At 41.5% G+C, this 21,853-nt stretch overlaps 1 protein-coding gene across 2 annotated transcripts in view; it reads left to right on the top strand.

The window, feature by feature from the left end:
• Positions 1–11,951, top strand: part of LOC104910794 (uncharacterized) — a 60,133-nt gene extending 48,182 nt beyond the window's left edge. For both annotated transcript variants that reach the window (XM_085223322.1, XM_085223321.1), the window contains 3 exons: positions 6,430–6,514; positions 7,502–7,684; positions 10,698–11,951. In XM_085223322.1, the coding sequence (XP_085079448.1) occupies positions 6,430–6,514; positions 7,502–7,619 (203 nt within the window). In that variant the 3' untranslated portion in view covers positions 7,620–7,684; positions 10,698–11,951. The remainder of the gene's footprint in view (positions 1–6,429; positions 6,515–7,501; positions 7,685–10,697) is intronic.
• The last annotated feature ends 9,902 nt before the right edge of the window (positions 11,952–21,853 follow it).

Below are 21,853 nucleotides of genomic sequence, written 5' to 3'. Positions count from 1 at the left end.
TAGTGTAGGTGCACTGTGGGAGGGGCCAGTGCCAGAAACATATTGCTCTGTGCAAACAGCCAACACAGCAGCATCTGGAAGGTAACAGCCCCTGTTATGCACAAGTCCTTTTGTCCTCTGCATACTGCATTGAGCCAACCAGGCAGTTAGCACTTAGCAAATATGCTGTAGGGCAAATTAAATGGGAGAGGATCTGTTCTCATGTACATCAGTATAAGTCTAGAGGAACTCTATTAAATTTGCAGAAGTAAATGAGATGAGAACCTGGCTCGTTGGGTTAATGGCCAGTTAAATGCTGGCAAAGATCTCAAACAGTAGGATCTCTCTGAGGGAAAAAATTGCAGTGATGAGATGTGACTGAAGAGGAATGCACTGTGGCAGAACTGGGCAAAAAGAGTCCAGGTGTGGATGGAAACAATACCTGGAATCTGCAAAGAAATCCTCTGTAGCAAAGTCCAGTAAAGGATACAGGTTTCTACGGGTTAAAAAAAGGAGGTGGAAGGAAAGGAAGAGAAGGGTAACTTGAGCTGTTTGAGAACCTTGCAACCTAGCCTGCCATTTCCCACACTCATGCAGTATCTTGCTGTTGGATCTCAGCATTTCTGAGTTTCCGCACAGCTCAAAGTCACCATTATTTCACATGTCCTGAAGCCAGTATGGCTGTGTGGCATCCCAGCATGAAGATCTGAGGGAGCTTCATACAAAGCACCACAAACATGGCCTTGTGCCTTCTGAGGGCACCCAATATTTCCTGGAATAACCAGTAGCACACTTTACTCAGCCTTTGGGATCCAATATGGATGACACAAGCCTACAGGAGGAGCATCTCCCAAAGCAAAGACCCATCTCTGCCATCATCCATCATTAGCTAGCAATATTTTTGTACTGCTGAAGTGTGGTTCTGGGAAGGTGAGGGTAGAGGCTGCTCAGAGGCCTCAGTTATGGCAGGACCAGGAGTTTCATGTGGTTCTGTAGAAAGGCTCCCTGCAGGATCATCTCTAGAGATGTTCTCTACCTCCTCCAGCAGCAGTGAGACAAATGACAGTGTAAGCTGGGTTGAAGTAAGTGTACAGGCCACTAGCATGACTGAACAGGCCTGGCAAATTTGGCACTTGCTCATTAGGATACATGAGTCACAGGCTTCCTCCATAGCCCTCTTATCTTCACTAAGCAGCCAAAATTAAAGTAAATCTAAAAAATGTGACTTAGCTCCATGGTTCAGGTGCTCAGGTGGGAGAGGATGGTCTTTGCTCCTATTCTTCTTACGTATTTCATCTAATGTGAAATGCATGAATAGCCCTGAGAGTAGGGACAGAAGTAAAATCATATGAACTGGTGGAGTGGTCAACAATGAAGAAATCAGGTCCCTGAAAAGGATCAACTGACATTATTGGCAAGCTGCGCACAAGGAAATAATTTTTAATATGAACTTCAGGACAGCCAAAAGTAAGATCATGTATCAGGGCACATTTTGAAGGGCAACAACACAGGTTCAAGGAGGTGTTAGAAGCAGTGACTCTGCAGGTGGCCAAAGCAGAAAACTAAACAAAAGGAGATTTTTGTGAAAGTACTAGAGGAATCCTTGTGTGGGAACTCTGGATGTTGAGGATAAAGTCTTTAACTGGTCATGGTTTAAAAGTGTGCTGGCCTCATGTGTACAACACAAGAAGAACATTAATAGATTGAGGGACTTCAGAAAAGAATTCCCATAAATGACTGAGGATTGGAAAATGTGTTTCACAGCAAGAGTTTCCAAAAGCTGAAGATCTCCTCTAGAGCAAAGAGAATGGTTCAGATAGGTGCAATACGGGACAATCTGCATTTCAAGAAAACTTTGGAATTGAGCTCTTACACACATCTATCTAGATAACCTGCCTTGGAAATAAAGCAAGCTGTTTCAACAGAGCAGAAATTAACTGCTGGAACAATTTAGTTGGAGTGGAAGTAGATTCTTCGTCACTGGAAGTGGTTAAACTAAACTTGGCTGTTTTACTCAAAGAAAAGCAATAATTTGAACAGGAATTATTGTAGGGAAACCCTTTGGTCTGTTTTATAGAGAAGGTCATGCAAGATGTTTCATTCTGGCCATCAGTCAATGAAAACAAGCTCAACCTGTGACCTGCTTCTCCTCTATCCTCCATTTCTCATCACAAGACCTGTAAGAAGTAGAAGGGAAATGAAGCATCTCCAGCATTGCCTTTTGCCTTCCTGAGATGGAGAACCCCAGGAACTCCAAAAGGGGGAGAGAGAAATGGGCAAGAAGTCTTAACTGCAGGAACTGAGCCTGAAAATTCAGGAATTAATAGCATATTTCTTGGGGTTGCATAACTATAATTATTGAGCAAGAGAAGAGAGCAGATGTGGGCTCATAGGATGTAGGATAAATTCATTAGAAATGAAGAGTCTGGTGGCCAGCTGGAAACTTCTTAGTCTCTGGAGGCCAGAGAGAGCTCTTCCAGAAGAGGGTATCATTCTCTGTCCACCTAAAAAAACTAGCAACGCTTACTGCCTGCCTTTCTTTATACATACACAAGAGAAAGAAGTAAAGGAAGAAAGGAAGAATGGAAGAAAGGAAGAAAGGAGGAAAGAAACAGCCCTTTTTGAACTATCTCATGGTACTAAGATTATTCCATAGTTTGAAGAGTTCTGATTTTTCTCCCTTTCTGGCATCATGAGTACTGTGCAAGATCCAAACCCTACAAGGCATTCAGTGGCCCCCTCAGACAGCTTTCCTGAGCATGTTATCTCATGCCTTTGTGAATGTATCCACTAAGGATGCTGCAATGACCTCTCTTGGCAAGCCATCCATGTATCAAATTGCAGGCATGTCTTTTTTCACAAGCTGCTCTTTACATAGTGTCTGCCAGGAGACCCAAAGAGAAATCAGCTCAAAAACCTTTGCTGCTAATTGTCTGAAACGTAAAGTCAGAATGTTACCTATCTGGAAAAAAAATCCTCTACTCACTTTTTTAGTGTTAATATATCATCAGTATAACAGTTCAGCCAATAAAATTTGTCAAAGAGCCAGACGAGATTAAACATAAAATATTTGATTTCTGAGTACTCAAATCTCCTGCTTCTCTAAAGAATAGCACTTAGTTAGAGTCATCTTAAGTGCATTAGCCTCCCTTGACAACAATTGTATAAATCCCATCACAAAATTAGGATACAATCCTATGATGCTTACACAAACTGAAAGCTCATGCCAGTATTTACTTCTCTGACTTCTCTGTTGTTTATCCCGGGTAGAAGACGTATTTCAGCTATCTGAATGTGAACTCCAGGCTTTCTCACAGTGTTCCTCTCAGCATCCCCACCCTGACCTGAAGGAAGTACTTGTACTTACATCTTTAGGACGCTGTACAAGTCATGATAGTGGTGCAACATGCAGCTCCACCTACCTGTGACTGGACAGGTAGATAAGGAATCTAGCCCATGCTCCCATCTGAATAAAGAAAAGCTCCCTAATAGGAAGGATAATGAAGCACTGGAACAGGTTGCCTCAGGCACTGGTGAAGTCTCCATCTAGTCTTTAAGAACTGGTTAGACGAGCATTTGTCAGGAACAATATATGTGCAGTTCATTTTGCTTTCCAACCCTATTTTTCTAGATTTAGGATCAAATTCTGACCCTGAAGAACTGTTATGAGCATTATGTCTGTTCCCTACATCCTGGGAAGCTAACAAGACTGTACGGCCCGTATCTACTATTGTCCTGCTACTGGAGTCATTGGTCTTGATGGGCATTTGGATCATCAAATCCCAAAGCAAGCAGCAGCTTCCAGACTTTCATAATTTGCATTATTTTTAGGCCATTGCACAGTCCTCATGACTGATCTGCGTGGAGTGTCTTTGCTGTAAACCCTGAGGGAGAGGAGAGAAAGGGTTCATGAAGACATAATTTCCAAAGGTGATAAGCTTGCATCTGTTTTGAGCTGTAAAATGGCACTTGTTGTGAAATCCTCTCAGAGCATACCTTATAAATGCCAAACAAGCACAACACCAAAAGCACATAAAGAAATAATTGAAAGGCTCTGGAGGGAAGCCAAGAGGACGTGGCTGATGTTTCACCTAACCTCACCCCCTCGCTAGCTCTCGCCCGGCAGCCCTGCCTGCATGATGTGAGCCTCGGAGCTGCAGCAGGCAGCTGCTTCTTGACTGTGCACACTGTCTGACCTACTGGCAGCAGGACAAGAAAAACAAAGAGGCTACAAACATAAAACAGAGAGAGATTAGGAACTGTGTGGCCGGGAGTACTTTCACAACGGTGCCTGAGCCAGGCCCAGAAGGCCCAGCTTGGACCTCTGCCAGCCATCCACCACAGCGCCTGCTCCAGCAGGTCCCCTTGTCCTGTCAGGGGAGGCCCAGCTTGGAGGTATCTGAAGTGCCTCCTGGCCCTATGTTTGGTGGTTCAGCCCTGTCAGGCTAGAGTTAACAGGAAGAACTTGTCATCAGATTTGCCAGGCTTTTTCCCACTTTGATTCCCCAGCCTCCAGCCGCTTGGCCTTTATATGCACAGAGTCATTTACCTCCTCCTTTGCACCCCCCCACATACCTTTCCTTTGCACAGGACAGTTTATTCTTCAACAATCTGTATTAAAACTAATTATCCCATGATCTTTTAATTACTTCCAGTTGTGTACTTACTGTGTAAGTTATTACCATGAACAAAGGATGACAAGGACACAAAAACTGCAGAGCCTGACCTGTCAGTATGCTGACCTGCTAGCATGCTGTTTCCATGTAACCTGGAAGGGTTACATGAAAAACCAAGCTGACAAACCTGACATGCTAAGAGAAGCCAAGCTATCCTGTAGCAGGAATTTGGGCTCAGTGGAAGTGAACAGTGTTAATTATTGATTGATCATATTCAGCTGTGTTCAAGTTAAGTGTTTAAGACTGATCTTTTATTTGGCTTTACAATATAAACTGTGCTAATGGGGCAGTGAAGCCACAAAGCTTTACAGTGGATTTAGAAAAATTCTTCATGTTAACATCAGCCTAAGTGACAAAAGTATTCCAGATCCTAAATGAAAAGAAACAAGTCATAATTTTTTACTAGGTGCAGTCAAAAAACCTGGAGTTCCAGTCATAAATCAGCAGAACCATGGTCTCCTGACGCAAGCAGTAGCAGAGCAGCAAAGCTGTTGCTGAATGGCAGTGAAACAGAAGCAAATATCAGAGACTGGGAGGGGGCTGAAAGCAAGTGTGATTCTCCTTGCTAAGAATGTGAGAGCCAATGAGGAAGACCTAAAAATGAATGCACAGTTTGGCCAAAACCAGATACAAAATTAAAATCAACTGGATTTCAGAAGATTTGGTTTTGTTTGTTTATTTGTTTACTAGACTTATTTTTAATCTGGCTGTTTTTCATTTTGGTTAGTTTCATTTTGAGGCCAAAGTGATGAAACACAACAAGAAAGGAAGCTCTTGTGGTTTTTCAGAGCCTTCCAGAAGCAGAGTAATGGAAAACCAATAACAAGCAGGAAGGACTGGAAAGCATGTGAGATTTCTCCTACAGAATCTGTTGAGTTCACAGAATAGTTAAGGTTGGAAGGGATCTCTGAAGGTGCCATACAGCATATTTCTTGAGGCTGTGCAGCCTAGCACAGGGACAGGAAGACATGGTAAACTCGGAGAGTACCAAAATTGGATTACTTTTGGAAGTGTACTGATCCATTTATTCCCCTTCCATTCCAACCAACCCTTTATGCTCCTTCAAAGATCTTTAGTTCTAGTCCTCCATCAGTCACAGGACTCACTTCATGTATGGCCAGCAATGGCTGGTGATGAGTTCCTATGCTCTCTTCCCTGGGAAGGTCATGCACTTCCTGAACTTAATTAACACTGGTCAGAGATTGCATTAGCAGTGTGCAAGCTTAGGCCAAATTCCCAAACACTGTAGAACTAACTTTTTTTCCTTCCTCTTCTCAGTAAAAAGTTGTCAGCTCCAGGGAAAGTGCATAGCCTAGCTCTAGCTGGTGTCTTATTTGTTTCTCCTTACATAGTAACTCCTATTGCAAAAATATGCATGTGTCTACCATTCCATTTATCTAATTGCATTTCAAGTTTGTTTTACAGGCTAGTCCAGACAGACTTTTGAACATAGTTAAAATTATTCTCATACAATCATTGTGCACAAACGTAAAGAAGAGTGAATTAACTCTGAACATTGAACAGGTGAGGTCCAATCGGGTACACTCAGTGCAGCATTCTGTCGTACCTTCTGAAAAGATGAAAAATGTTCAGGAACTCACATTTGTCCCATGTGCAGACAGTTACAAAAGAAGCAGGACATCAGGGAAGGGCAGCACGTAGAAACCGAATTATACTCTGAGAAGGAAGTTTCATACTTTAGCCCATGCAATTTGTGGAAGTGTTTTGAGTAAAGAAAGAAAATGACTTCTTTTTTTTTTTTTTTTTTCCTCAGCTGCAGCTGAAATCTTTGTTTCACTAAGCATGCAAATTCCTTCTGCCTTTGACACATGTGTGTGTAGCTGCCATTGCTCATTTATGTGAGTCCTTTGTGGTCTGTAATACTTGTTCATGACCTCCTGTAAGCAGAGAAGTGGGAAGATCCCACCTTCTTTCAAAAGAAGACTGATTTGGCCAAGGTTCTAAATCTCGGACAGAGCTCAATCTATAAAGTAATGGTTAAAATATAAACTTTTTCTGTAATTACTGATTATTGATGAACTAGATCTTCAGCTGACTGAAGTCAGCTTGCCCTCAAATCTTTGAGGGAATGACTGCCACTTTGTCCCATCTCTGAGTTTAAGATATGTGTTAAAAAAACTAGCTTCTGGAATTGTGTAGAAAAGCATTTAATGACCACCCCATCCTTGCCAGTTCCCCAGCAAGCAGCAGAGAACACGTGGGATTGTGTCCATCATGGCGAGGACTTGCACAGGATGAGTTCGGATGGAATGGATGCAGGGGCCAGGGAGAGGGCATAGGGGGCTCAGGAGTTCCCCTTGGACATTAGGGAGTTCTCATCTTACCACCTACACAGAGCTATTACACGCAGTGGTGGCATGCTTGTGGGTCACACTGAAACCGCCTTTCAAGCTGGTGTACACAAAAAAGTTTATTTTGTATACTGAACTAATGCAGATAAAACAACAGCACAGGATAAATCCTGCTTTACTTTAAAATAAAGGTGGCAGTGTTGGTTTAATTCATCTTCCATTGTAACCATCTTATAAAGATTTCTTAAGGCTGTTCACTGAATTTAGTATGTTTCCAATATTTTCAGTCAAATCGAGACTGCATGTCACTGCAGAAACTATTAGTCAGAAAAAAAAAAAATAATTCCTTTTTTTTCTTCCTCTTTTTTTCCCCATTCTACGTTCTAATTTACTGACCATTGTACAAATTGAACCCTCAGTCCCCAGTGAGTGATTTCAGAGTATTTCTCAAAGATGTGACAGTGAAATTACTGGCAATTTTTAATGAAAGCATCTGAATGTTTCACCTTTTAATCAGCTGTTTGTTTCTTTTAGACTACTTGTTCAACTGAAATACTCAGCAAACACTGGCAAAGGAAACAATTGGTTCCTAAAAGTTCAACACTTGCTCCCATCTGCTCTGGATGGAAAAACTCAAGAACATAATTTCTGAGACCACCCAAATTCACAGAGTGAAAATGCAGAGTGGAATTGTCAACTTTCTTGTGACTTTATATTGTAAGTTTTATTCTTTATTATTTATCTGAGAAGTTCACTGTTCTCTCTTGGGAAAACAACAACCACCACACGAAGTTGTACTATAAAGTAATGTGTTTTCAGGTTCCTAAGCAAATTTGAATCCTTTATTTCTTCCTATTTTGGAGATTTAATCATCTTCCAGAAGCATAAGGATACATGGTATTTTTTTCTGCAAATAATCTCATAGAATCATAGAATCACCAAGGTTGGAAAAGACCACCAAGATCATCCAGTCCAACAGTCCACAATGTATATTTGGTCCTTTTTTTTTTCTTTTTTCTTTTTTTTTAGCTACAAGCAGGCATTTGTTTCAGCTCTTTTTCATTCCAATTCAGTGTATTAAAAATGTTCTGCATGGGAAAACAATTAACAGCTGGTTAAAAGATGTATTTAATTATATTCAGTAGAGCACTCACCTTTCCTATCACTTGCTACCAAATGATACTGGACATTTTACTTTAATGAAGAACATCTTGTCTTTATCAAGTCAAACTCCAGGCACATATTTCAGTGGAAAAGATAAACAGAAATTAAAGAGGAAGGATTTTGTGCAAAGGAACCACAATTTATCAGTGCAAAACCTACAATAAATTAAAGCAATATTCTCTGAGGCATTTTAGCTAACAGAGGAACTTCCACACCATTTTGTTGTGTTAAGATACACTCCTCATTAATCACTGCATCCACATGTACCTGCACTTGTTCAAATGAACTGTTCTGGACAGCCACGTCCTCAGGCAAAGTTCATCATTTTCTCCCCAACCTTACAAGCATTTAGTGGGATATTTACAGAAGAGAAAGGAGTGCAAAGTGCCAGCATGTACCTGTGTACCTGTGAAACTCCAGAGGTTACATGGCTGTGCTTTTCAAAAAGGCAGATATTTTGCATTTTTATATTCACTGGTATACACCTCAGCTGGGACAGAAAATTCAAAAGCCCGGACACAAGAAAGGAACAAGGGATGTTTTTTTTACAACATAGACCCAAGTAGTCAAAAAGCAGCCAAGGTCAGAGCTGCACCCCATTCCTTTTCAAGGAGAGGAGATAGCAGGAACTGTGACCCTGCCCTTTTTGAGACCTTGTCCTTTCTGTAGCTTCATAGCTGACACAGAAAATGTAGAAGAGTAGAAATTTTTCCAGCCCCACAGATTTTAAGTGGGTGGAACATCAAGATACACACAGAAGGTGCATAGATAGGGACAGCGTTGTATGTACAACACCAGTCTTGAATGGTATTATTTTGTAAGAAATCCACAGGAAACTCTTGAACCACAAAGGTGCCTGGCCCTGCTGCTGAGTTGGGTGGTGCCTCCTCACTGCTGCAGAAATGAACCTCTGGGCACCTGCACGGGCCACTCCCAACAGACTTGCTTTGACAGCTGACTGAAATAGAGCACAGCATGTGCCCACAGTCCCTTGCACCTGCAGATTGCTCTGAGATGTGCTACAAAATGCACTCAGAAAACCAGTTGATTGATCTACGGATAAGCACCCTAGAGTGCCATAAACTCCATGTGTTTTGAAAGATATCTGTGGCCGGATGGAGGTGACCTCCACCTAGCCTCAGAGCTGAGAGCATGAGGGAGTCAACATGGGGACCCTTTCACCAGCATGGACCAAAGGAGCACCTCCCTAGGCTTCAGGAACTCCGGTGAGATCAAGCATCACTTGGAATAGTGAATTTTGCAATTCTCATAATCGTTAGCATCTGATACCAGTGCTGTTCCCAGCCCATCAGTTCATATAACCTTTAATTGCCACATAACAAACATTTTTTTGCAGAACCAAATCAAGCAAAGAATTTATGTTCTGTCATTTGTGATGAATGGTTTGGAAAAGGTTTTTTTATTTTTAATTTTTAATTCTGGCTAATAAAGAAAATAATCAGCCTCTGAAACTCAGTCAGGATGTTTTGTTTTGACAAAATCTTTTAGCTAATTAAAATATTTCAGCTATATTTCAGAGTGTAAGTACTTCAAATATTCTGAATGTTTTAAATATCGCTAAAGGTGTATACTAGGAAATAAAAGAGTGCTGAACGAAAATACTGAAAAAATCAGTGACAATTCCATGTTTAACAAACCACTTTGTTAAGCACTTTACTGAATACTTTTGGTTTTCCAGAAATGTGTAGATGTGGCACTGAGGGACATGGTTTTGTGGACATGGGTGATGAGTTGATGATTGGACTTGGTGACCTCAGCGATCTTTTCCAACCTTAATGATTCTATGATTCTGTATTACTCAAAGAATTCCACTACATTTCCATGGATTTGTGAACTGACCCAATATTGTTACAGAAGGTTTCTCCATTTAAACAAAGTTGATTTCTTAGGTTTCATGAAGGCCTGCATTACCTCCTTCAGCCACACTGAATGGAAACTACACAGAGTGAAGCAGGAAAGTGTGAGACAATAATTGAAAAAATAGTCTTGGATGTCTTTGTTTTGTCTCTCAATTCTTTGCTTTTGCTTTATGGGAAAAGATTTTTGTGAGAGCTACTCTAAAATGTCCTGGTTCAGAGAAGTTCAGGGATCCATTTTGTTCTCAGCTGCTGAATGTTACAATTCCTATCTTATTATTCTAATCTCAAATTAATTGAGTAATCTGGAGTTACTCTCGTAACACTGAACTGGGAGCTGAAATTATGAGACTCACAATAATATCAACCTTTTGTAAACCCGAAGCTGTCTTTCACAGTCATAATGGAAACAGGGAGCTTCTTAAACAGTCAATCTTATTTCACAGATAACAGAGTAAATCTGAGGTAGAAAAGACACTGGATATAAAAACTACTGTAATTGAAAGAAGAGCCAAGCCCCACATTTTCAAAAACAAAACTAAACAAGCACATTAAAAATTGTATTCCGCCAGGAGTATTACAATGAAAGCAGTCATCTTACTTTAAACACAGTAGGATTTCATAGAGTAAGCACAGGAACTGGAGTATTATAATTGTTTTCTTATTTCTGCAACCTTTCTTTCTAGCAGATGCTCTTTGGAATCTCGTTGTTTTGACTATAAATGCAGAAGAAGATAAAGCAATTGGAAAAAAGTGATTAGATGTATAACAATGGTTCAAGAATTGAAGAAGAATAAAATTCCAATTTGCAAAAGCTGAGCAAGGGAAAAAAGAAAGCAAGCATATTGCTGTGACCACATTATGTCAAGAATAGGAGAGCTATTCTGAGCTATGACATTACTTCAGTGAAGAAGAGACATTATCCTTCATCTGTAGGGAAAAAAAAAAACAATTGAAGAAATCTCAAGTTACAGTGTACCTTCCTAAACGCACCAGTGCGTGCTTTTGCAAAATATATGCAAAAATATTCCATCTGCTGGGCTGCATGCCGACACTTCTTGTCTTCTAGGACTCAGTCTCTCCACTCAGTCAGGACGACTGCACCTCCATCAAGTAAATCAAAGGGAAATCACCACAGTAGAAGATAATTTTCATTTGAGTTAACTGGAGTGCTAGCCGAATGTAAAAAAAATCATCCCCTCTCAAAGGCTCAGACATACTATCTTTTCTAGCAATGTTTCCCCAAATCAAACTTATTAACTCATAATAATGAAGTATTGTAAACAGTTTAATACCACTGAACTCTTTTAGAAATTGTTTAATGTGCTGGTTGTGGTTTGGTTTGGTTTGGTTTGGTTCAGTTTGGTTTACTTTGGGTTGTGAGAGTTTTTCTCTGCTGATTTTCATGATGAAAGGCATGAATCTGATCTTGGTTCCGTGCTGTGGTACTGGAGATTTGCACCACTGAGCAGTTCTCATACAGAAGGGATAATTAGTGAACACACAGCCATGAAAAAATAAGCCAGGAAAGCACGGTTATTATATGTATAAGATGAGAACACAATTTGAGAAGACTTGAGAATACATATTTTTGAAAATTGGATATAGCAAGACCAACTGCTGCTTTCTCTCATGCGCCTCATTTTAGTACATCAGGCAAGTATACAGCAAGAATGAAGAATACTTAAACTAATAAGCAACTCTGTCCTGAAACCAAACAAATGGAATTTGGAAGATTTTATGTCACGCAAGTGAAATACTGGAACAACCCATCATTAGGAGCAGAGAGAAGAAAAATCCTATCCAAATCAGAGATGAAGTGTGACAAATACATGGAGCTGACAGGAGCCAAAATCCACGTGGATCTTACAGTGTCTGCTTGTATGCTCCCAGCAAAGTTCAAAAGCTGCTGGAAATAAAAGAATTACAAAGTGCATGCAGAAGCCACTTCGTTAAGCAATGATTCCCTCTGTGTTTGGGCATTGCTTTTCCTCACTGTCCTTCCCAGCAGTGCATGCGGCTCCCACAGACCTGGGCTGGGATCAGATGCCAGTTGGTGAGAAGCAAGGAGGAAAAATGTTGGAAAGGGTGGTCAGAAAGAAGGTTAAACCACACAAAAATGCTGGCTTCCCACAGGTGGCCTTTCAACACACTCTGTCAATAACTACACAGATATGGGGAAGAGGGAAAGATAAGTTTTCCTCAGCTATTATTTGGAGATGAAACACATTTTACCAACAGCAGGGTGGGAGAGTCGCACCAAGCAGCTGATTCCTGGTAGACAGCATTAGGACAGAGGAATAGGTTAGAGCCCCTTCCTGCTGCTTTGGAGAGGGAGAAAGCTTTCGTGGCTTTATCTGAAAGGCGTGAGGCACAAAGATGTGGCAGGTGGAGACAGGCTGGTATAGCCAGACACACCAGGCAAAAGTGACAGGGTGAAGGGAACAGCATGATGTAAAGCAAATGAGTGCCTCTGCTGCAAAGCTGCCATAAGGAAAGAGAGAGTCTGGAGCCGTGGGAGGGTGTTCAAGAAGAAAAGTAAGAAGGAATTGAGACTGTGAGGAAGAAGGGCAGGCCTTTGGAGTTGTAGTCTGGATTTAAATGCCATCAGAAAAAAAATCAGTAAATAGCTGAAATAAAAGGGAAACAATAGTAATGTGGGTAGGGAGAGTAATACTGCTCTGTCAATCATATTCCATTTCAAGCCCTGGCTAAATAGGCATTTACTTACACTAAATAGTGGTAGATGAGTGCAGTAGGCATTCCAATAATCCCCAACGCATTTTCTATGTGTAAAAATGCATAGCGAAGTCTCTTTAATATGGCCTGCATTTCAAATTGAGCAGAAGAATTTAATAGACTGCAACTTTTTGTTGAAGGACAAAGGCAGGGGGCTGTGTAAAGCTGAGTAATACAAAATACTCAGGAGGCTGTATCTGGCTGGTACTTAAGGCTGTTTTACGGACATGGACTTTGAAGGGAAATGCAGTACCAAAAAAAAAAAAAAGAGCAGGAGGTGTTTGAGGTGTTTTTCTCATGTAGTCGATTACTTCCTGCAATTCATGAGGACTCTTTACTTGTGCATAAAGGTCACCTTTCATTTATGGACAGTCTCTGTTTGGTTCACTGAAAAAAAAAAGTGCCCAGACAATATACGGGGAAAAAAAACAAACAGGGAAGGACGTGTAAAAAATAGGGGCTAAAGTCTTCCAAGACATAACTTCTATAGATACTGACTGTTAAGAAAAGTTGGTCATTGAAACTACGCAACAGAAATAACCTGAAGGCAAATTACAGACTGAAAAAAAAATTAAAAAAAAGATATTTGCTGTCTACAGTTACCACACAGAGACTTTAAAACCTCAGGCCAAGACTGTTTACTGATGTTACATATGGTCTACAAAATGTGAGGAGAGATGTGAACTGTAGCAGAGAGAGAAGCAAAAGGAAAATTGGTAGCCTAGAAAGACTCATTTAATGACTGTATGCATTCAGGAGCAGTGGTGCAGGATGTTTGCCTGTGCCCCTCCGTGCAGAGCTATTTCCATCTTAAGCCGGCCCTTTCAAGCAGAAGGGAGAAGTGCAGTGTCCCCTAAATCCCTTTTGCTTCAGTGCACAAAGAACACAGTGACTGGCCTGTAGCAACCCTGCCAGACACCTGTGGGCCCACCACAGCCCTGTGTTCTCTGCTCGTGCGGCGCTGCACCAAGGATGGAGCTCAACCAGCTGCCTTTCTGGCCTTGAGATCCCCAATATCCCAACAGGTCCCACCTCACTGCCGAGCAGGAAGGCAGTGGTGTCTCGTAGCCAAAATATCAGCTGCAAAGGAACAAGGGAAAGCGGTGTGAGACTGAATCAAAACCCACAAATCTCATGCTCAGCATGGGCAATTTGATGTGTCTAACTGCAGGGCATACCCAAAGGTTTCCAGAGAATCACAGAATCTTTTGAGTTGGAAGGGAATTTTAAAGGTCATTAGTCCTGCATCAGCCTGTGTCGAGATACCCTCCAAGACCAGCAGCAGTCAGCTGCAGAACCAGCAACAGGCAGCAACATTTTAATTATGATTGAAAATGAGGGATGACATTTTCACTTTGGAGGTTCTTCTTTAGGAAATATGTCTGCACTGTCTGCACCTTGGCACAGCAAGGGAAAAATGTAAATGTTAGCCATGACTACTGCAGTTCATAAGCCTTACCACAGCCTAGGGCGAATAATTTATTTGCAAGAACACATTAGAAACCCTGATCAAAATATGGCCAAAGATTAACAACCAAAAAACCTACCTCATCTAAACCAAGGAAATCCTCAAAATCAAGATTAATAGCAAGCTTATACGTTTTAGAAAGCGCTGTAATTGTGAGATATCTTCAGTTGCAGCATAAGGAGAGGGCTGCTGGGAGCTACGTGGGGAAGCGCTCAGCACTTCCTGCAGCAGTAAGTGCCGAGAGCCTGAGGCTGAGCAGGGTCTGCTGCAGGAGGGGATCGGGTTTGGCAGCAGGGCAGCAGCGGGGGGCAGGAGGGAGCCGTAACTGCCTTCCGCTCCTGCCCCTCTGCCAGACATCCGAATTCCAGACACAAAAGGGCAAAGGCATTTTTTCCCTTTGAACAGCCTCGTGGGATGCTGAGAAGCTGCCCTGGGGACTGCCAAAGCTTTGCTGTTGCCCCTACAAGCTGCTGGCACCAGGTTCAGCTCATCAGCCTGTCAGTGGTAACCGAAGTAGCGCTGGAAATATCCTGGATCTGCTTCCTCTTCCCCTGTTATTTCTGTAGCACAGCTGATGCCATTTGTCACCTGCAGGTAAAAGAGCCGAGGTCCCGCCGTCAGTGGGATGTATTTCTGATGTAATTATGCCTTACAGACCATGTTACCTATATCTTCACTGCATTTCTTCTTCCCCTTGCTTTTCCTTAAGGCTTTGTCTTGAAAAATGTTGTTTCCACATTAAAAAAAAAAAAAAAAATCACAAGTGGAATTTTGATTGAAGTCAAACAAACCCTTGACACTCTGCGGACGCTGTTCAGGCAGTTCCAAAGGTGAGCACCCATCACTGTTCTGCAGAGCAAGTGCATGTCTGGGACTTTGAGCCTCCTGTTGGCCCTGTGTGCAACACAGCTTTTGCCTGGAAAGGAGCTGCAGCCTGCAGTGGAAAGCATAATACATCACTGATCAAAGTCTTGCAAAAAAATCAGGACCTGATGTAGTAGGAGGAGAATAAAACCAGGCAGTGCTATTATGCAGATTTATTTTTCTTCAATTAAGCACTGACCTAATGAAAATATGAATGTTTTTCTATTCACTATACCATTTAATAATCATTCTGCATTGCTTTCCTCGTTTAATTCAAATGAGTTTTATGCAGTTGCTGTTGTGATGTGAATTTCTTATTGCTTATATTGTATGTGTGATTGTTTCCAGGATACATATCTCCATGAGACAAATTTCTTCTGAAAGGAAGGTTTGGGCTGGCAAGGATTTGACCATCTTGATTTGACCAGCTCTTAGAGCTGGCTGATGTTATCAGGAGAGGGAATTACATGAGGCCAGGAAGCAGGAATCAGGGCAGGATTTGGTTTTAGGGTCAGGAATCTCCTTCAGTTTTATTATGAGGTTTACTTCAGTGCCAGTTAACTACAGAATCACACTGCCATTCTGAGGAGGCAAATGGTAAAGATGAAATGCTTCCCAGCTCTTTAACTGTGCTGCCAGCTTGCTGCAGAGCACTTGGGAGGACCATGCTGTGTGGAAATGTCACACCCATGGGAATCAATACAATAAATCAAGGGTTATTTAATAATGAGACCTAGAGTTAGATTCACCTCAGTGGGACGGCGGGGTCAGAGTAGTGTGTGTTAACTCATCACAGACTGCTCAAAAATCAATATCTATTAAAAAAAAAAATAGAAAGTAAAAAGAGGGCCCTTCCTGCCAGAACTGAATCTTCCAAACACTTGAGAAGAAAAAAAAAAAGACAGGAATTTCCTGTCATATGATAGCCTCCTTAATAGATAAGCATCTATACACATTGAGAATGAAAGAGACAGACTTATATTTACTTTAGTACAGATTTTTAGAAGGTGGCAAACTAAAATTAGCTCTCCACTGCAATCCTCATCAATTAATCTGCTGGAACAGTCTAATGAGGAAAGAAGTCACATACCCTCTGCACATGATTACACCATTTTCACAGATTGACTGCACCATCTTCACAGGACTTTTGAAGCTCAGTAAGACCAGTGAGGCCAGCAGAAATAAAGAGAAGAATGAGTCTCCTTAACTCTGAATCAGCACATTCTTTGCAATTGTCCTTGTATGCTTTTAAGCTTATTGACTCAGATCAGATTAGGTCACTAATTCTGATTTTAGACTCCTAGTTTGTCCAAATTTCTTGAAAATTATAAGCCTAAATAGTCTACTTATTTTGACTTCTGGTGAACAAAGCTGATTAAAAAAAGTAACAGAAAGTTAGCTTTGGATGAAAGTATTAATTTTTTTCTTTTATTTTTTTTTCTCTTTCAAAAACTAGTTGCTTTGGGTGGAAAGTTTAGTTTCTCCACTGTGATTTTGCTACTTAGAATCAAAATATTCCATGTCACACCAAACCAAAGAAGAGCTGCGCCCTGCAGCCCTCTGCCCCTAGAATCTGTACCACCTGCAAGGGAAGCCTGGAGAAAAGGAGATCCCAAGCAGTAGGCTGTCCTCTGCTGCATTTCCTATCCTCACATGCAGCTGATTCCCATATGGTCAGAGGGGTCGTACAAAGGAAACTGAGAACTAAAATAAGTTTCCTGCCTAACGTAGCTTTGCATTAGGGATGCACCGTGTGAAAACAAGTTCCACAGCTAGGCTGGGCACAATGTAAAGGACAGTGTCCTGTTAAATGTTTTAAAATCAGATCATCTTCCCAGCAGGAAACTGTCTATAACTTTAATAACATTCCCTGTGCCAGAATTAACTGCTGCAAACATTTTCAGAAAATCCCATGAGCAAGATTGGTAAAATCTGAGCCTCACACGCAGGTAATCCCAAAGCAAGGAGAAGGGCTGAGGCTTCTTCAGGGGGAGAAGAGCGGTCATTCTCTTTGACCTGTGTGCTGGTGGCTGAAGGGACACACAATGCACCCAGTGCAAGACACTCATCTCCTGAGATACCCTAATCAGCCATGGCCACATGGCTCCATGTTCCAGAGCCACTGAGGCCACCTGGCTGGCAGGTTGCCTAGTGTTTCTTGAAGAATAGCAGTGGTGAGCTGAGGCACAGACCCCAGCACCTCTGTTAAGTAATGTCCTCTATTACTTAACACTACCTCTGCCAGTGCTCTCCATCTGTGTCTTTATCTATACTTTCCTACTGAAATTGCCTTTATAAATCCAAAGCAATGTTCCCAGGTGTGAATACTCCATGCACGTAGAAAAGCTCTGCTGCCATATATCTTTGTAGGGATATTGCCTCTCTATTCAGCTCAGGGTCCTATTCAAAAAGGGCTGCTTGTTTGTCTCACTCCACAGATTTCCTCATTACCTTACCTCTCAGGCTTTACTTTTTTCTCTTCTTGCTTTCTGCTGCCTCTGCTAGGAGGCATTCTTTCTGTTCTGGACATTTCTGAGCGCAGGAATAGAGAAAAAGACACTTTTTCTTCATCTCAACTGCTGCTGCAAGAAAAAATGTTTCTGTTTTCCAGAGACGTTTTCACTGTTGCAATTGGGAAACTTACATTTATTAGTACTTTTTTAGAGACAGGAGAATATGCAACCTATGCACCCCAAAATGCTATTAACTTTACAGCTCAGGCATGATTGGGTAACATTTTGGAACTAAACAATCCTCTTTAGTGAACAAAATTCATTTCCTTTTCTTTCTTTACTCTCTTTAGTCCTCTGTTCACATTTATTTCCTTCTGCATCTTCATTTCCCTTCTCATATTTTATTTTTTCTAGATTAATTTTTCTGAAGCTTCCTTCGTAAAGGCACGCAGCCATTCACATCTGACTGCTCCTTTAAAAAGAGATGACTTCTGTTCATCCGACACTTGCAGCAGAAAGTAACAGATAAGAACATGCATAATTGGAGCCTGGGCACTCTCCCAACTGGGTTGTGCACACCCATCCTTGGCCACAAGCTGCAGATCTCTCCTGCCTGGGATATCTGCGCCATTTAATGTAGGGTTTTGTGATAAAATGAAGTCCCTCAGAAGACCAAGCTATTTAAGTCATGTCCACATTTAATTTTCATTTAACTCATCTGTCTAGCCAGTCTTTTCTTGTCCTAGATCAGTTCAAAGAGACAATCTGCATCTTCTGGGGTTACCATTGCAGCTTAGCAAATCTCTTTGCTAAGTTTTCACTAATTCTTCTGCTGAGTATCTTCAAGGCTTCCATAAAACTCCACAAGAGCCAGCGGTTCAAGCTCCCACTCTCAGTAAAACAGTTTTAAAGTCTGGTTAGCCTGGTGCAATGCTGTATCTCTCTGAAGCTTCAGGAGTGGTAAGAACATCCTTTCTACAAGAATGAGGCACATTGGGTGAATCAAGGAACTTGTACTGGGTACGATGTTTGACAGTCCCTTTCCTGAATAATGGGGTGAATGTTAACAGCAGAGGATTCAGGGACATTGTAGAGTTGAATGCCAGTGAAAGTATAACTCTTCACTCTTTCTGGCATAATGAATATTTAATGTGAAATGTAGTAGAGCCTACAGGAGAGACTTATTAACCTGGTACACTGAATATTCACCTGAGAGATATATGTCATGGATTTTAGTTCTCTCTTGAGCTGGGAAGAGCCAACGGATAGGAACGTTGTAATTGCAGGTCTTATGTCTTAACCTCTTCTACCACAAAAGAGGACTCCCAAATACTAGCACAGATTTTACAATCAAAGGACTTCATGACATTTGCAAAACAAGCAAAGCAAAAATCTACAGGCCATTCTGTGTTCCATTAGGCTTTGGTGGTTAGGACATAAAGGGAATTGCAGAAAGAGAATATAAACAAAAAAGTTCTATAAAACAATTGTTTTAAAAGCTCATGATTTTACTGTCATAGCTACAGACACTTTAATTGAAAATACTGGTAATTCCTGCCAGCTACCAACTATGTCTGCAGTCAGATATTAGTGAAGTCAAAGCCAGGAAATATTTCACAGGCCATTTTGGGATGCCTCATACTTTACCAAGCAACCGTGGAGCAAGACAGCATGCCAGCCTACCTGGCCATCAGAGACTATCAACCTTCTGTGCTTCCCTGAAAGTGTTTGAAATGTGCAAGTCCCTGTATCAGACCAAGCCAAATGTCACACCCCCACCCCCAAATGCTGGCAAACAGTAGAGCTGTCTGCTGTACAATTGTAGCTGTAGTGCTCTGTCCTATAGTACAATGATGAATTTCATCCAGGGAGGTCCAAAAACATTGGTAAGTGAAAACGTAAAATAGAAACTATAAAAGTAATCACTGAACAAAGCAGAGCCATAAGGAATCAATCACTGTTATTCATTCCATAATTGAGTTCACAATAATAAGCAACAAAGAAGTAATAGAGTTATTAAATAAACCAGCAAAATTTGTGAGGTCCAATCCTACTGACACATTTAATTTCTTTGCAACTTTTCTGTACAGTGTAAAAGATGGGGAAAAAAAAAAAAGAGCTGAATAGCTTAGTCATTCTGAATATAGAGCTGAGGTTAGAAGCTTGGAATTCCCCTCCAAATTGCAGGAGAAAATATGGAGTAGACTATCCTCTGTTCTGCTGGACTGCAAATTGTTAATGATTATGTCCCTATGGACAGATGTTCATTCCATAAGAAAGGCAAAGCTGAGGCTCTGCCCTGCAGCAGAACTCACAGAGAGCTGCTGAGCCTTCTGAGGTCCTCACAGATCTCAGTGGAGGATGGGCAGAGGGCTGGCGAGGGTCTAAGGCATGCACGATGGATAAATCTCCAAGGATCAAACTCTTCTTAAAGAGGGATTCCTACTATTTGGTTATATTTCTAACAGTCTGCTTCAGTTATGTCCAGCACCTTTTCATTCATTAAGCTACGGACGGTCGTGAGAATCAGCACAGATCTGCAAATGATGTGGAGGGAGAGGCTGGGAGAGGTGCAGGCGGTGGGCACAGAGTTGCACTGCTCTTGTCCCTCCTCCATGAAACTTCACGGGGTGCACCGTGACTCACTTTGTTCAAATAATAGTTCCACAGACAGTTGGGAAGAACATTTATGCTTCACCACCCACTGAGGACTATTTTTGTGCATTTGCATTATTTTGGGTTTAAAGAGCTTCAGCCAGCCACTACAGATCAGCAAGAAGGCTTTTAGCTGCCTAATCTTACATGGCAAATAATCAGTAGTGAGCTCTCATTATGAAAAGTCCATGACCAGTTTTCGAGCTAGAACTCACTCCTCTGAGAGTGTTCCAAACATTGCTAATGAAGACATAGGTAGAAATACAGAGTATTTCACAAGTGACCTGGAAGCAGAGGAAAAACAAACAAACAAAACAACCCTTAGAGCAACTGATTTGTGTGCTTGTGACATTTCAGACATATTTTTTAAAAAATCATTTTAAAACTCAACTGCAGCATAAGACCTAAAATCTGCAGCAGGGAATCTGCTACCCACAGAGAAGGGGTAAACTCCACTGCAGAAACAACGTGCACTGGAAATCTACTTTACCAACTGACTTGACAGCAGTTGCACAAGGCAACTTGAGTTTGCATCTCCCAGAACATTTCTGTTTAGCTGGGCTTTCTCACAGACATAAGCTCCACTGCAGCTGGCTTTGAAGTCCTGTGCGCACCTGCACAGATTACAAAGAAGGGAAGGCAGGTCTCTCCACACCCAAACTGTAAATTAACAATGCAACATGTCAAGTTAAGATATGCCCTCCAGCACCCTGTTTTAAAGTCAGGCCAGTGGTTGACAATCTCCTGATATAGTTAACCCTTTCCCTAGGTTTTATACCAGCTTCTAGACTCCTGAAAGAAGAAATACTCTTAGGTGACTGTGTGATTTTTTAAAGTAATGTAACAGTTTAAACATCTGCTTTAATCCAAGTAGGAACTATATTATATCCTACTTTTTTTTTTTTTTCCACAAAGCAGAAGAAAGTTACCAGTGCACTAACTTGATTTTTTCAAAACTGCTTTGTACAGCTGTATGGAGAAGTAGTTTCAGGCTGTGAATACAACACAGGTTGAAGAGAGCCAGCTTTTACTTTTCCATTTCACCTTTTACTCTCCAAACAATTCTCTGCCACATGTAGGTCATCACAATTACTATTGTGTTGTGTTTTTTTTCCCTCCAAACCTCTCATGAAGCTTTGCTGTTATAGTAGAGAAGTACATCAGTGTGCAGCAACAGCTTCAGAAAGGAATTTTCACTGAACTAGAAACAATTCTCAGACTACCAGATCTCACAGTTTTATGATTGCAATCCCCTTCTTTCTTCCTCTGCTTTTCCACGGTAGGTCATTAATCATCTCACCATGTCCCATCGCTTCATACCTCGTGGGAGATGACAACTAATTCCTGCACCATCTGTAATGCTAATTGTCTCCTGACCTAACATTCTCTTGACCCTATCTCATCTTGTTGTTCCTGTATGTATTATGGAACAAGCATGTGAGAATAAAGTATGCTGCTGATCCACTCAGCATGATTTCTGTGGGGCTCACTGCCCACTACCGCTCTGCACTCCAGCACAACCTTTATTTGGTACATGGAGCCCAAACCCAGGCCTCACTCAGGTTCAAACTTGCAAACATCCTCCCATGTGTGGACACAAGCAGGCATGCAGGCTCAGGGTAGAGATAATGAAAGTGGTGCTGGGAACGGGCATGCTGTGTCTGCT

Source organism: Meleagris gallopavo, chromosome 4, assembly GCF_905368555.1.
Source record: "Meleagris gallopavo chromosome 4, MGAL_WU_HG_1.1, whole genome shotgun sequence".
Classification (NCBI taxonomy): Eukaryota; Metazoa; Chordata; class Aves; order Galliformes; family Phasianidae; genus Meleagris; species Meleagris gallopavo.
Note: the sequence above shows the minus strand (reverse complement) of the source record. Positions and strands in the feature narration are given on the sequence as shown.